The sequence below is a fragment of the Sturnus vulgaris genome, chromosome 1 (genome assembly GCF_052056855.1).
Source record: "Sturnus vulgaris isolate bStuVul1 chromosome 1, bStuVul1.hap1, whole genome shotgun sequence".
Lineage (NCBI taxonomy): Eukaryota > Metazoa > Chordata > Aves > Passeriformes > Sturnidae > Sturnus > Sturnus vulgaris.
The window spans coordinates 60,196,861-60,214,306 of record NC_142243.1 but is presented as its reverse complement, the minus strand read 5'-3'; the positions used below and the strand labels follow the sequence as shown (position 1 = coordinate 60,214,306).

General features: G+C 36.8%; 1 protein-coding gene across 2 annotated transcripts in view; it reads right to left on the bottom strand.

Annotated features, from left to right (window-relative positions):
- The window catches only part of VPS41 (VPS41 subunit of HOPS complex), a 106,831-nt gene that overhangs the window by 46,943 nt on the left and 42,442 nt on the right, over window positions 1-17,446 (bottom strand). For both annotated transcript variants that reach the window (XM_014892600.2, XM_088167829.1), the window contains 4 exons: window positions 14,607-14,669; window positions 13,427-13,492; window positions 3,842-3,961; window positions 230-376 (listed from right to left, as the gene is read on the bottom strand). In XM_014892600.2, the coding sequence (XP_014748086.2) occupies window positions 230-376; window positions 3,842-3,961; window positions 13,427-13,492; window positions 14,607-14,669 (396 nt within the window). The remainder of the gene's footprint in view (window positions 1-229; window positions 377-3,841; window positions 3,962-13,426; window positions 13,493-14,606; window positions 14,670-17,446) is intronic.

Below are 17,446 nucleotides of genomic sequence, written 5' to 3'. Positions count from 1 at the left end.
GAGGATTACATTCGCTGCATGCTCTCACACACAGATCTGTCTGACCGCTGGGAGCCTATCACTCCTCCTCCTCCTGAGGGTCAGTCCAATGACATTTTTAAGGCAGCAAGAGTTCTGAACACTGGTCAAACCAAATTCTATTTTTTTCGATTGTCTTTACTTTTCAGAAACAATCTTCTGTTTGTCTGTGATAACAGCAAGCATTTATTACAAAGACAGGTAATTGCACCTTTACTGAATTTCCCCAGCCAATAATCAGCGTTAAATTATCCTTCCAGCAAAGGCTGCAGGGATACATATCTGGGCGAAGGCTTATGTCATCTCGAGGCACATTGGTAATTCTTTGCTTAGAGATCATGTCAAGTATCTTCACGCCCTGAAAGTTTAAAAACAAGAGAACTTTATTCAGTATGACAAACTCCTACTCACCATTTTGTATGCTAAGGCAGTCAGAGCAGTTTATGGCATACTTTTCAGAGCAGGGCTGAGTGTGCCAACAGACAACTGTTGATACAAAAACCCATCTAACCCAGGAGGTGACAAAAGGAGTAAAGGGATCAGAGTAATTTAGATGTTTTAAATTCACATGCCAAATCATAATAAGTGAATGAGTGACAGACTAGCAATTCCAGTCATGAACCAGTTTGGCTTATTGGGCTGGTGCTACTTCTGGAGAAATAAAAAGAATCTCAGCTTTTTCACAACAGCCCCTGCAAAGATACAGAAATTTCCACCTTGGAAAAAGAAAAGCACCAGCTCATTAAGATGAAGGAATTAAATATCAAGATATGCATTTCAACTCTTATATTAAAACAGAAAAGCAAGCATATTTAAACAATGCTTGGTTTTGTATGCTGTGATTTTTTTACTCCCTCCTCATGAAATCTCCTAAATTAATAGAACAAGAAGTTAAAAACCAGGAAGATTAAAGTCATTCGAGAGACAGAAGAAAAAAAGAACCAATAATTAGATTTTTCCATGTCATTTAGGCAAGGTAAGCTATAACCTTTCCAATAGCAAAATGGAGATTAATTTCATGTTAAGTAATGACTTGTTCTTGGTAATTTAAAACAAAAGTCTCTAAAATAAAATACTTTAGTAGGGACTTCTTTCCTGCTCACAGAGCTTAGAGTCTTCAAATCACAGAAAAGGGGATGGAAAAGATCTTGAAAGGTCAGCATCCATGATGCCATGCCATGTTACGATTTTCCTAGTGGCAAAACTGATTTAAAAGATTCCTCTGCCTATTTCTGTTCCCCACATTGGGAATTTCTATGTCCCCAGCTGTACAAATACACAGATGCAACTGTTCAAAAGTCATGGGGGGGTCATGGTCTAAGCCAGGTTTTGCCTTTTATTTTAATCATGAGGAACAGGAAGTGGTATGAGGGTGGGTGATGAGATTTTTTTGTATTGATCTTTGTCACTGAAGAATTGTGAGCATGGAACACACTTCTACTGACATCTCATCAGCTAGCAGACATCAAGGTTTCAAAAACAAGCAAACAAACAACAACAACAACTTACACACAGCATCTGCAATGTACAGAGCCCAGATCTCTAGGTAACACAAACAAGCATCTTATCCCTTGTGTTTTCTAAGCTCATCTGGTAAAATTTTTAATCTTGATTGAATTGCATTTTAATAAAGTTTTTTTATAAATCTTACTACTTTGTCTCCAAGGATGATTTTCAGTGACCCATTATCACACTTTCTGCTTTTCTACATGGCAGCAAATCTTATATGGGATATACCAGCTCCTGTTTAAAGTGGTTTTCAAACTAACAGTGTAGGATCCTCTTTGGTTATAACTGTTGAGAGACAGTTGTTTAATATAATAAGTTTCACATAAGAGTAATTTATTTAGAGTTATAATATCATGATATAGTATGCTGTTTGCTTAGGTTTACTTGCTTAGCATCAGTAGCTGGATTTTTTTGAAAGTCTTAGGCTATAAGCTGTGAACTTACACCTAGATATGCTTTTGGCTAGCAATTAATTAATTATTAAGTAATTATTAATAATTAATTTTCTTTTTAGTAGCTGGTACAGTGCTGAGTTATGGATTTACTGTAAGAACAATGTTGATGACCCACTGCTGTTTTAGTTGTTGCTGTGTAGCTTCCCATGCTCTGGCCATGAACAAGCACACAAGAAGTGAGTGAGGATTCGGAAGGGGCCCCTCTTGGCTCCTTGGAGCTGCCCACTGTGAAAGGACTCCAGTCCCTGAAGTTAAAAGCATGGAGTTGTGTGTATGTAACTCCTTGAATGGTGTGAGAATGCTGGAACAGTGGCTTCTCCTCTAACAGGTATGCCATTTGCATCATGAACTGAAAGGACTGCCACAGTCAACTTCCTACCATGAGGAAGCTAAAACCTGTCCAAATAGGAGTCCAGCAGCTCTAAGGATTTATCCCTCAGATGTCTCAGTTCTTAAAACTTGCACTGTTAGCCATGGAGGAAGGAGAAGAGGGCATAGCAGCAAACATGGGGTACCTATGCATCTGAAAAGCAGAATTAGATCATGCCTAAATATAAAAACTAGGTAGCCATGCACACACAATAAGAAGCAAGGTTATAAACATTTTCTCCAATTTGGAAAAAAAAAGTGTAACACAAAAAGTGTTAGAGAATGGAATTAAAAAGTTAAAGGGGAAGGGAAAGGGCAATAACCAAATATCTTTTGGAGGGCAAGTGTAATTTCATTTTTCTTTGAAAGATAGGCCCTGACCATGGCTTTTTGTCTCTGACAGATAGCTCTCAATGTTTTATTAGCATTCCTTGTTCTGATGTGGCACATCATCTCTAGGGATAGCCCTGGTCCTACCCATCCCAGCAGATACCTAGAATATGTATTTTAATTGTATGGATCTGAAAAGAACAAAACCTTCAAAAAACCAAATGTTATGTCAATCAAGCCCTCAATGAAGCTTCCATTCTAATAGTTATTAAAGGGAAGTAAATAAACAAAGGTCCACCTCTAATAATTTCATATCAAACTGGTTTTAAAAGATAAAAAAGAACACTGGTTTTAAAATATTTCAACAAATGCCTTCCTTTAGGATGGAAAAACAATAGAAGATAAAAAAGCTAGTGTTTCAGAAGCACTTTCAGCACATTTAAAAAAATACTTTGAATTTTAGATATGATACACACTTAAAAACATATCCCTCACTGCTGAGCTTCAAAGGAGAGCTTGACCCATCAATTAGATATACAGTGATAGGTGAAATGTAGCACTCAGAATGAATGCAATGGTTTCCCTCAAAATTACACTTAGAACAAAAGGGGCCTTTTTTCTCCTAAGACTAATTTTTCTAGCAGCTTAACAAAATGAGAAATTGTTACTGCATTTTTTTATAATCTGCAACATTCAAAGTGCATATGACAATGTCATTTCAGTACAAACTACAAAATACAGACAGTTTATTTTTTTTCAGTGAGTGGGAGGGAGTGGAGATGTTCTATTGTTTATATAGAGAAGAATTACATTCTTCTGAGGAATCTGAGGCATTCCTTCCTCAGTTTGCTTCAATAAATTGCAGTAATCAAAATTCTAATTAACAATAGTGTATACATTAGTGGTATGTAGAACTACCTTCCTAATTTCTTCAGAAGTCTAATCATATTGGAGAACCCTGACTAACCAAAAGAAAACAACAGAAGAAATTTCTACAAAGAAATTATATATAAACCACTATCCTTCAATGCCTTTTACACCCAATTCTACAAATGCACAGTTTTCAACTGAATATTCTGGCAATTAGCGTTGAAAAATTCCAGTAATCAGTGTAACACAGAGATATTTTTATTCATGTAATGGAGGTGAAAAATACTTACCATATTATTAGCCCAAGCAATTAAGTGCCCTCTCCATTTTACATTTCTTATATTTCCTTCCCCTTCATGTAAAACCGAAGGCTTCCATCTATTCATCCAGCCTCTTTCATATAACAGCAACTATGAAGAAGTGCAACAACAAATATCTTTGTGACACAGTGCTGTATGCAGACATGGAAGTTATTTTTTCTTCATTATCCCTTACTCTATTTGGATTTAAGGGCAATGAAAAATACACACCTATCACAAAACAAAAGCAAATACAATCAATATACATTGAGTACCTTGTATATTACAGAATTCTTCTTAAACTTCATAATATTAATAAGAAGGCCTTTCATCAAGTTTCTCCAAAGAACAGTAAGTATAATTATTTACCTCTTAAAGATAAAGAAATTAAGATATTTCAGAACCTAACTCTACAGCACTAGTGACAACACTTCAGAAAATTTGTAAAGAAACCAGGTCACCTCACCAATCTTGTCATAGGCTCCTCCAAAAAAAACAGGTAGTCAAAGAAAATTAAAAGATCCCCAAGCCTGAGACCTTTTGCTTGCCTCCACGTAGAACTACACAGCCTTCCACAGGGGTCTAGAGATGCTGTGTTTTAATCCCACATGTGCAAACTGCACTATACCACAAGTGCTGCTGATTGTAAAACTTGTGTGATTGGTAATCTAATGTTCTGTAACTAAAGAAGGTATTTTAGAATACCTAAATGCATAAGAGAAGCTATGAGATGCTTTTCAGCAGCAAAGAAAAACCCAACTACGTGCAGAAAGTCTGCACAGAAAGACAGTCCATATCAGTTGGTTGGAGCATAGTGCTAATAATGCCAAGGTTGCAGGGTCGATCCATTTATGGGACATTAACTTAGGAGCTGGACTTGATGATCCTTGTGGGTCCCTTCCAAATCAGAATATTCTGATTCTGTATCATGGCAGTAGAGACGGGTGCGACGACAATGACACTCTGTGTTCATGTGGCAAGAGCCAACTTTTACTGAGTGCTGTTCCCCTTGTATAGTTCTGAAAGTTCATGCACTCAGGTCCTGATTGGCTGAATTAGTTGCCACCTGGCTAACTGGCCAAGAGCTGCCTGTGTCCCCTGCAGCCTAGACCTGCTCCCCAAGGACCCAGACTGGCCAAGTTAAATAATTAAGGTAGTTATATAGTTAGTTATATTTCAGTTATAAAATTATAGTTAGGATTATTTAGAACTGTGAGGCCTCCAGGCCAGCTGTTAGTCACCACACTGTGTGTCTCTTTAAATTATTCAACAGGATTACAGGGAATCACTCTGAGAGATGCAAAGTGCAGCACTTGGAGGGATATCTAAGTAAGAAGCTGAAGCATCTAGAGAGATCATACACTAAGGTACCACTCCTGCTAACTTTTGCATCAGTACACCCACACAGGAACATTTGCACAACCTGAACCCGAGCTCACACCTCACACTAGAAGGTGTGAAAGAGCTGCCTGCAAGGATTTCTACCATGCTAAAACCCAAATGGAGTACTCTTCTTGCTAATATTTCCTATCTAAGATCCAGATGTATGCACTTTTTAATATATGGTTTCCCATCACTTGTATTTGGATAAATACATCGAATGTTAGGGCACTAGTTGTTTAAAATAAGATCTTTTAGCAACATATGAGATTTTAACAGCAATTATCAGACTGCCTCTTTCCTAAAACCACCAGATGGCACCAGAAGACAAGTATTTTCTCTCAGAGTTTAACGCAAGCACTAGGTAGGGTAGTCTATCGAGAAATTTTTGTGTCAATTACACTGCAGACATCAAACTTTTAATTCAAGCAAAGGGATTTTGGGTCCTTTACATAGGTCACATGAAGGCCCAACTTTTAGACAGTATAGATTTTTTTCTCCTCATATGAAAAGGCTACTCAGTAACTCTCACAGAACACGTTATTTTACAGCTACCAGGGCAAGCCACTGAAAGCAGTGTAACATCTATGCCTGTAGGTCAGTGCTATATGGAAAGGATTTCCATTAGAAGACTGGTAGGTATATTTCTAGGACAGGAGCAGCTCTCAGTCTGATCTCCACTCAGATGTTAAAGATGTTATTAAAAACTAGGAGCTGTGTTGATCCAGATGTGAAAATTACTTTTTTCCTAGTTTACTAACATATAAGGAGAAGATGGACAGAAGAAGAACTGCTGCTTGGATGCTTCTTTCAATACCATTCAATAAAGACAGCAGCAAAATATATGATATTTGCATTGAGACCTACTGGACAGAGCTCCAAAAACTGATGTGGATCATGTGAAAGGTTAAACCTAGCTGATGTCAATTATACTAATTCTACTTGGAATTTTTTCTGCTTGTGACTGAATCGTGATTTACATTAATTTATTATAGTCAAGATCCAGAGCAAACTTGGTATGACACTTTGCATCTTTTTTGTTATTCATGCTTTTTTGTGACTTTGAGCAACAAACTGCAAGGAAAAGTTGGTGATCTGAGAAAGAACTGGCGAAGAGAGAAGATAATTTGAAAAATCCTGTGTCCATCTATGCTCAACCCTAAGAATAAAATCTTTCAGATCAAGGCAGTAGAAGACAACAGGCTGGTATCACCTATAATAAGGAAGGAAAGTGAATCTGAATCACTGAAATCACGCCGTCATTCCCTGTTTCAGACCAGCAACTGAAATACATCCAACACTGAGGCCAAAGGTCCCTCCACTCTGTGACTTCAAAAAATAATAAAAAATCTCAAAACATGCTAAACTAAGTTATCTTCAGTGCAATTATCTGCATGCTATTGATATACATACTGTGATTAATTTATTATTTCTTAGAGCAATGACACCTGGAAATCGATTCTGTGAACCTAGAACTTTCCTATGTGTTTTGTAACTGTTGTCTACTGAAGATATCTCTCTCAAAATAAGCAGTCTAATTTCTTTGTCTTCCTTTCTTTCTCCACATTGATATGTTGATCATACCAGAAGGTAATTTAAAACTTCAAAAGAAGACTTGTAAGAAAAAATCCACAGTTCCTGGAGGGGCTCTTCCTACCACCTCCCTCTCCTTCTGGAAGGGGAAAAATATTTTAGGACTTTATTTGCCATAAATTCTATATTATGGTAGTCAGCATTCACAGTACTTATATTTCAACAGCAGGCAAAATCCCACTTTCTTGGCTTCTCTGCAATAGAATTTGTTTTCCCCGTTTTTCATTTGCTCTCATAAAACTTTCTAGTCCTTTGTTACATACAATACAGTTGTGCTTAGAACACTCTTCCAGTATATCTTGCATGCAGTGCAATTTGATAATACAGCTAAAATAAAATAACCTTTAGCTTCCAAGTTCCCACTCACACTGCTTCACAGTATACTGCAATCTTCTGTTAGCTCACTAATTATTTTATGAGTCTCCTTAACTGCTTATGATTGTCCACCAGATCATTAAGAAAAATGACATACTGAAATGTATGAGACAAGAAGATGGAACAGGACACTTTGGTTTTAAAAATAAGTGGATACATTTATCTTGGATTACTGAATACATCTCCTCATATCTTTCACTAACAGGAGATTAACCTACACCAAAAAGAGCTAAAAACTCTATTTTAGAGTGCATTCACCGAAGAGAATAGATGAGTGCTTGGACTTAATGGAGCCTGTCATGCAATTAGCGTTAACACTAATTACATGTAATCCTAGTCTTAAACTACCTACAGGAATTCCCAATCCTTTGAACAAAAAAGTGAATGATTGCAACTTTGGTAGTATCAAAATGGTGAAGTAATTAAATTTAATTTATTCTCCCTACCAATTACTAGCTTCAGTATACTGAAAAAAAGGATGGCTGGTCTCACAGAAATTTCAAAGGAAACACACTTTTAATGATGCCCAGCATCACTACTTTTTTTCAACTTGCACCTTCTGTGTAAAGATTTGAAGAAGTTTTAGGGAGGAAAAAAAGGCTTAAGATTTCAATTTGTAACTGAAGAGCCACTTTTCCATTCCCTACTGCAGAACTGCTGGATTAGTTTTTATTTCACAAAATAAAAATTAGGAAAAAAAGTCCCTGTAATTTCCTAGTCCTGTTCTTTGTCTAAGTGTGAAGATGAGCCTACCTGTGGCATTTGTCCTGCGTTTTGGCACCTCTGTCACCACTTCCACCTCAGCAAGGCAAGACCACAAAAATCTAAAATGCTATTTCCATGGTTACAAGTGATCACTACAGCTATTTATGGTTTTCAACATAAAACCAGTATTTACAGGCACAGCCAAGATTAACAGCTACCAGAGACTAACACAGAATAGCATGCTGCATGAAGACTTACTGTTTAATAGTTCATCCCTAGGCAAACATAGAGCAACAATAAAAAATTATACTTTGTATTTGAAACAGATGATGGACCAGATGAGCTCAAACAAGGCAGAGAATAATGTAAGCCTCAAGCTTTCAGCTGAAGATGAGCTTTCAAGATTTCGTCACAAAATGTTGTCTAAGGAGCTGGGGTGTGAACAGAGAGGAGGGCAGCAAGTGCAGTCAAGGGAAATCAAGCAAGGAGGAAGAGGCAGACAGCAGCATCGGGAGGTATGTGATGGCAACAGTGAGAGATGAAACAGGAGCTATTGCTGTAGTTCATGGACGGAGAAGCCGGAAATTTTGAGATGTTTAATACAAACAAATGTCACAGGACTTTTATTAGGCTTCACTTTTAATAACTCAACTGCCACATTCAAGCTGTTGCCTATTCACAAAGAGCTACAGAATTAACACCTTGAAAAGCAAATCCTGCAGTCTTGCAGGCAGAGAGACACATTTTATATACTTAGATCCTCTTTGCTTACCACCTCAGGCAATGAAAAAAGGGCTCTACACAGACATTTGTAAAACACACAACTATAGATTACAAGCACATAGGACTATGATCCATTTGCTTTACACGAGCCAAATTTATTACAGCACAAGGAGAATTTTTGTTTTAGCGATAAAGAAGAAACGCATATCCAAATACCCATAAAGAAGAAACATAAGCAAAAAAAAAAAAAAAAGCTTATTAAGCAAACAGGACATACTACATATCAAAGTCTCATCTGCTCAATAACATGGGATACATCTGGACATTATACATTGCAGTAAGTAAATCGCAGACCAGTTTATTGTGTTTTGCTTGCTGCTACAGTTTGTTTCCTACTTATGGTAAATTATCCAATGCATGGACAGAAATTGCCACAGTATTTACTCCTTCTTCACTTAAATCAGACCTTTGAGTATTTACTGAGTGACATTTTATAGCTTACAAAGCAATCTGCCTTTCTTGTCTGGTACTCTTCTACCCAACATAATGCCAAACAGCTGACTATCTGCTTTCTAAAAATGGACTGTGCTGCAAACAGCATCCTGACAATTTAATAATTTGTCAAAGTAGTTCAGTTATTATGAAGTACATATCATAGGGCTCAGAGGTAAGGTCATCTACTTACTCACCACACAAAGTGCAACTGCTGACACTGAAAAGCAACAAGTAAAAAAAAAAAAAAGTATCTGAGACATTCCTTGACTTTAACATACAAATTCCACTACCCCTAACAGCAGTCACAGATCCCCAAGAATGTTATTTCTCTTCCCATTTGTGCACTGTTTGCAAACACTATCCTTTCTCTGTGTATGTTGTTGATCCATGGATCCATGGAGTGGAAAGGCATTAAGACTGTCTTGTTTTGTATGTCAGGCAAGAGCTATCATGGATCCAGAATTCTGACACTGATATACTTTTGGTTTTTCTGGTTTTTTAAATGCGAAATTTGCCTCAAGTAACACTAAGTTCTCTCTGCTTTTATAAAAGACAAAATAAAAAGAGTCTAATGTTTAAACACAAGCATTTATATGTTTAAAGGTTAATTCTAGGAGGATAAAACATGATCAGACATCTGTATTTGAAAAACAGTTCTTAAAATGTATCTTCTGGAGCAAAAGAAACACAGACAGTATTAAAAATGTTTTTATATATATTTCCAACATATATATATATATAAAAACCCATGAGTATATTATGTAGATATAGACAAAAGTAGATACAGAGAGATGAGAGATTGACAGTCACTGGGTAAATCTGCAGTTTTATTTTGGTTCTCTAGCCCTTAAAATGTTTCAGACTCAATATGCAAATCAGTACTTATTATATAAAATGTAGGCAAATGAGGAGACCCAATCCTTTATGGTACGGAATATTCTACTCCTATACTTCAGAACATATTTGCTTAATTTGTGCTGGGTCCCCACTAACATGCTAGGTGGAGAAGACTTTAAAAAGCCCTTCATTAGCAGACATTGAACAGAGTGACTATCACTTCAGAGGACTGACTCTCCTCAGAGTTTCATTACAAAAGCCTTTGTGTCTAGTTATTGACGTTAATAGGGATGACGTCTCTGCCAAGAGAGGAATCTCAACTTGTCCTGCTCTCCTGAAGTTATCTTCACATAAGTCACAGCAGCTGATACCTTGACTTTGGAACTGAAATAATCTTCAGTCTTCTTCCTTTGTTATTTCTGTCTTTTTAACCCTCATGACATAAGGGATATTCGGACTTCACAAAAACATTCATTTAGTTGATGTATTGGGAAAGACGAGCACTGTAAGAGTTATATCAAGAGCATCTTGTTTTCAGTTTTACCACCCTCATTTAGTTGGCTTTTACCCTGTTATTTTTTGAGATTAGACCCTTTTTTAAAAGGTAGAAGGTTATGGCCTTCAATAGCACATTATTTGTCTTTTCCCTTGCTTTGAAGCTCTCTGCTCTGGATAGAAATGCCCTGTTATTTACAATATACAGTATTATTATTTCAGGGTTACCATGATGCTATGGTGCTGCAGTTAATTGCAGAGATGAGGAGGGGAATAGGGAAGAACCCCTTCTGGTATAGTACCTATTGCTTCTCACTGCAATAGTATCAATTTCTACAGTATCTGTCTTATTTCTAGGCACAGATAATATTCATTCACTTAGGAAAAGGGATAAAGTAAGCTTTACCAACTCAAAATATCATCTCAAGCTTAACAGAAGTTCTTTTCTTTTAAAAACTAGTGCTTTAATAAGCAAACAATTTAATTAGTTCATAATACGTTTTAGAGAAAAGCTTCTGTACATGCCTACTTAAGCAAAGTTAAGCAACCATATAAACACTAGTAGAGTAGAGTTAAGCTTACAACAATTCACAGTGATTACCCCAGTTACCCCAGGGAGCACTGCTCTTAAGTCTGCTTTAGGTCAGGCTGAGCTTCTAAGACGTGGCAAATCCCAGCATTACACAGCAATTCACCCAAGTTCCAGACATCCACCTGTGTAGGGAACTGAGTACCTGCACTATGCATCCCTGAAGCATGTCACTAGTTTTTTCCCCCCATCTGTCACTTGAACATTTCCAGGATGCCCTGAATGAATCTTTGAACTGAAAAATGCATTTTTACACATTTTATATCATTATGAAGAATACTTTTCTAAAAACATAAAGGGGAAGCAAACAAAAAACCCCGCTCAACTTTAAAAATGCTTATATACATTATGTCATCATTCCCAGAAAGTAAAGACACAGACAGAGCCAGCAAGCCTTTGGATTAAGAATTCACATGATACATACTATGTTTTTTTAATGCACTTCAGGCAAGGAGCATAGCATGAGAGCTTTAAGCAAAGCTTTTGTTTTAAGTTTGATCTAAAATGAAGATACTCTTACTGTTAGCCTTACCTTGTGTATGAGTACAACAGGCAACATGCCTCCCACCACTGCCAACTGTCAGGGATGAAGTCACTGTATACATACAAAGGCTAAAAGTGCACAGACCTCAGGAACCAGAGGAGGACCTGCACCCCTCCCTGAAGGAGCTCACCTTGGCTAGTTAACTCTGCTTAAGTAGGCACAACCCCCAGACACAAGGAGAGAGTGGTGAGGATCACAGCCTGAGCATGTGTGCTTCAGTCTGCTTCTCCTCACTCTTGTGTTCAGCTCCCTGTTGCCTGCTGCCTCCATACTACACAATATTACATGCTTTGGCTTTATAGTTAAGGAGAAGAGTAAATGTTCAGAAAAAGGGAAAAAAAAAAAAAAAAAAAAAAGAAGCAGTTTTATTAGTAGGTGGAATTTAGTGTCCTGAATTTTCAAAAAGCATTTTGTTGTCGCTTTTATAAAAGTATGTATCGTCCTTTTGGAGGAAAGGAGAGAAGGGGAAAGGCTTCTACCACAAGGCTAGAGGTTTTATTTGTTGGTTTTCTGTACCAATAAAATCAAATTACAGGTGTCAAGGGACATTTGTTTCAGTGCTAAATACCTCACGTTAAGATGTCAATTAAAGTTTTTCTGAGGAGGAAAGTTCCTCAGCAAAGCATGAATGTATTAAGAATGAGTATACCATTCCCCAGAGGACAGAATATAAAACAACCTGTCAAGTAATCAAAGATAACCAAAGAGAATGTGTTAACTCCCTGATGTTTTTTTCTGTTCGGCATCAGGTGAATGCAAGATCTTCTACCACCTGACGGAGCCCTGTTCTATTAATTCCTTGCTTCTCTCTTTCCATGCCCCTTTTATCAGCACTAAAAAGCTTCACAAACTGGTGGCTGACACAGACACACACTGACTGTGCGTTATTTTAAGGACAACACCAACTTCTACCAGCCAGAAAAAGCTGTCAAGCGCACATGCCACTTAAATAAATAAAGCACAGCTATGTTTTGAAATTTATTGAACTGTTAATGAAAATTAAGATGCATTCAGCACTCGAAGCCTGTAGTTCCTATATTCTGGTAAGAGGGAGCAATGGCATTTGGGTTGATGCATCTGTGAGGATTGTTCATCCTTAATTCATAAGAGAAAGCAACAGAAAATTCCATGAATTCAAGAAACTTCATATTTTGACTGAAAATATGCAATGTAATGTAAGATACCTGTAGGACCTAGAAACAGCTGCAATCTGGAAGTCAGAATTGTATCCTACACTAATCAGACACTTAATGCACATTTAAAACACCAAATGAATCCAAATAGAAAACTACCTAGAGATATAAGTGCTTAGAATAGGGTGAACTCTACTATACTAAGAACTCCCCTTAGTTAATTAAAAAAAACAAACAACAAAACCCCTTACCATGGACATGAGATGATGAAGATACTTGAGTTTATTTCCTTAAAATAAAACCCCAAACAAACAAACAAAACCCCACCCTGAAAAACCACCCACAGGTAACCCAGGATAACATGCTTTGTAAAAGATCAGTTTTAAAGTCTAACTTCTGCTCCCACTTCAACAAATTAAAATGGAGAAAATCTGGCTGGGAAATATAAATTACTTTTTTTTCAGGCTATGTAAACAGAATGGTATTTCGATCCTGAATCTCAACTTGTTGCAACATGTTTTTAACATAAAAAATGCATTTCTCTCCCCCTGAAATCACTTTTAATTAACAACGCTTTAGAATACAATGCATAAAGAGACAGAAAACGTAGAAGTCTTTGTTCTAGGTGTTAAAAGTCGCATACATAGCCTTCTGAGCTATATCAAAGGGCTATTTAAAGGTAGCTAAAGTCCATTGTGAATGCTTACCTTTTTTCCTCCTGTTACAAATTGCTTGAAGTGGGATCTTACAAAATTAGGATGAACAGCAACAATCTGAGGATGGTGAGGGAAGGGGGAAGAGAGGATTGTAGCTTAAATAAGAGTTTACATGAAGCACATCACTTTTTAAACTAGACAACCTTTTGTCAATAATCAAGTATTACAGCTGAGTTCTTTCTCTGAAGTAAAGCCTAGTTGTTTCAGACATTTTTTTTTCCTAGAAGAGAAGATAATTCTTCATATTATATGCTGTATGACAAGCGTTGACACTGAGGGCCATGTTACACTCAATAGCTACTTTTTTGTACAGCAGGCTGCAGAGTTAGGACGAAACAGAACAGGACTGCTGTGAGCAATAGTTACCCCAATTAAATCGGGTCTGGGGCCTGCCTAAAGAGCACACATACCTCTGCCCTGTCAGAGGACAACACTGTGTAGCATCTCACACAGCCTCTTTGCCTTATGTGTTACAGGTCAAGTGTGGAGACCCAACTGGAGCAGTAAAGGCCCTAGGAGGCAAGTGAGTCACATCCGGCACGTGTGAAAATTTAATCTTATTCCTTTTCCCCACACCCTAAAGAGCAGCTGCAACAGGGAAGACTCCAAACAGCAAAATGCAAACATTTGCCACATCACCTTTTCTCCTGCAAGAAATGTTTCTTGTTAGAAAGTACTAGATTTTCCCATATACCTGGTAGAGGTCCTTTTTAAACAGCCAGGCAGACTCACTTCTCTAAAGCAGAGTTAAACTCAAGTTTTCCCTTCAGATAGTGTACATCAATATTACTGCCTTATTTTAAGGCAGGTTTAATGGATATGAACTGGTTGCAAAATACTGACCTTGCATTTAGCAGAACACTCAGAATTTGTATCACAAATCTACAAAGAAATATGTTGAGATGGGTAACACCTCAAACAGGACAATTTCTCTTTCACTTTCCCTTTTGTATTCGAAAAAATCAGTAATACTTCTTAGGAAACCAAGATTGGCTTTCTTCCTACCTAACCAGATCAAAAGCTTTTATATTGAGATAGAAAACTATTTTCTAGTGAGTGGAATAACATTGTAAGGAAGTGGTATTTCCCTCTCTCATTTAGATTGAATGTGACCTTTCTGTTATTAAAGACAACACCACCACAATTACTAAAGATTAAAACAAGCACTTACTTTAATAGGACAGTCAAACGTTTCATGAAACTCTTCTGCTGAATATAATCCAAACACTTGCACCTGAAAAAGTATATTGAAAATCCCAAATTACTTACCTAATTTACACTGAACAATTAACACCAAAAGTAAAAACCTAACAACTAGAAGATTAATTTGAATTATCATCTTTTTTCCTAAAGGAAAAGAATACACAATTAACAATTCACAGCTAATTGATACAGCTTGGTCTTCTACTGTGACATATCTCTAATATTTCCAGCAGTACTGAAGTACCTTTTATGAACCTTTTTCCTTTTTTTATTTCAATCACAGTAAAAACACTAAGTTCCTTTTGCTTTAGGCTGATCCAATCTGTTTAACAGACAGCAACCTAACTATGGTAAGAGCAACACAGAAACATTTGGGAGAAAATAAATTAAAAATTCTTCCTTTCTGAGAAAGAATTGTAGGATTTTTTTCCCTCCAAGCAATACAGGGTTTACATAAGAAAATAAATTTGTGACAATAAAGCAAAACCAGCCTGAAATCCAAGTTCCATATATTTCTAGGCATCCTCTCTTCCTCCCAAGTGCATACAGTGCTATTTTGTTTTATTCCATGATCATTGGAAATGCCTTTCTCTGAAGATTCCTCCCTTCTCATTTTTACTGAGGTATCAGTACATTTAACAGTCAGCAACAGAGTTGCAACCATAGGCAATCATATCTATCAGAATTAACCCATCTGAAGAAGCATCAACATCAAATTAAAAAAAAAAAAGTTTCTACTGTCAAGAGAATTAACAGATTTTTAAAATGTTTCCTTGCCTTTAGTTCAGAAGAAGCACAGAGATATCAAGTATTTAGGAAATACTTGAAATATTAGACTCAGATGATATGACTACAGAATAAGGTTTCTCAATATTTTTTTAAGTACAGCCCTCTTTTGGACTCAGGTCTCCTCATTCAATAAACAATATTCCCTCTGCTAACTCTCAGATGAGACAGTTGACAACTCAGTTCCTGCAGAACTTAGGAATAAAGTGGAGCTGAAGACTTATGGTCAGGAATTAGTAACTGATTTACTAAATGTGATTTCCAGAAAGAATAATAACTGCTTTGCTTTTTCACTATATTTTTAAGAGGTATCCACCCACTGTCAGAAGCTGTTGAAACAAACTCATTCGAGGAGGGATGGACACCACTGGGGGAAAGGAGAAAAAAGAGCATCCCATGGAGTGATCTGTGAGGAAATGTATCTGACAGCAAATCTACTTAAGAAGGCTCTCAGGCAGGCTCTCATTATTTTCTGGATAATCTTCTGGAAAAGGCAATCCCTTCAGTAACTCTGCTCTGCATGTTCAGCATTGGACTTAAAAGTTCTAAAAGATCTTCAAACCTTATTTCTTTCTTCCCATTATGATTCCTTCGGGGGAAAAAATAAAAAAATAATAGTAATGAGAAAATATAAATCCCTTTAGAGAAAGACCTGAAGAATAAAGTCAGTAAGTATCAGTAATGGGCCACAAAAAGTGAGGCTTAATTGCTCTATAAAGGTCAATTCAGAGCACAAGAACCCCCCAAAATTCCTGCAGACAGTCAACAAGACAGAGTAAAAATGTTAAACTTCAGGGAAACTACAAGAGGAACTAAGCCATCAGCAAGGAACTAGGACATCCTTAGAGTGGCTTAAAAAGTTCAGCCATCTCAGTGAAGTTAAAAACATCTCCAACCATCTCATTTTCCTTTCAAGCTTGTCTCCTGGATACATCTCCTAAGCAGCATTATCAGCTCAGTCCATTACTCATTAGCGAATATACTGCCTCTAACAACACGCTTTAAAAATACTTCTGAATGCACTGTGTAGGCCTGAGCTACTGCTCCAAAGGATTAGAAAAATCAATATTTGGAGACTGTGAGATGTATCACAAAGCTGTGATTATGTAAGCCAGCCAAAGGGTTGTATCTGAATTGGACCTGGCTGTAAGCCTAGAAAACCTTTGGGCTGATGTCTAGAGGATTTTGCTTTCTGAGTTTTTGTTTTCATCAGCTGGCACATCATATTCAATACAAGAGCCTACACAAAGTAAGAAACAGAGGTATGAGAAAATGAGACAGTAAAAAAAAAGGAGAAAAAAAAAAAAAGGAAAATACATGGTTAAAACATAACACTGCAAATTCTGTGAAAGCAGAATCCTTAAAAATACAAAATAGCCCTCTCAAATTAAAAGTTATTAATCAAAATTAGCAACAGTGCCTTGAACATTTTCCTAATATATCACTGAATATGGCAATATGATATTTCTTTTAGATTATGACAATAAAATGGAGTGAGCTAAGAGGAAAAAACTGCAAAAATTACATGTTATCATGGCCACTCTAGGGACATCATCTAACAGTTTATTACTTCTTAATGTCTCACATTCTTCAGAAAGGAAGTGATTCTTTTGCTATTACAAACATATATTGGATTTATCTATTTCTACTTTCCATGCCCACTCTGTTCACGATGCTCTTAGGCAGCTGGAAAAAGGATTTTACAATTCTGCTACATTTTTCTAGTCCTGTCTGATTTTAAATATCCAGAACCCTCCACTGCAGTGCATCCAGACTTAGCTGCTTCTTTGCTTCCACGTGAGGAAGAAGTAACCCACCTTCAGTGATCAAAAGGCAGGAAAACAAGTCACATTTCTTGAAAAATTATCAATGCATTACTTCACAGATATTCTTAACATCAGTGTTGTTACAGACATTAGAGATGATGCTAAAACATGCAAGCACATGGGTTTTCAATATAATTTATGTTTTTTCATATAAAAAGAAGTTACAAGCCAGAATAAGGATGCCAATTACACTCTT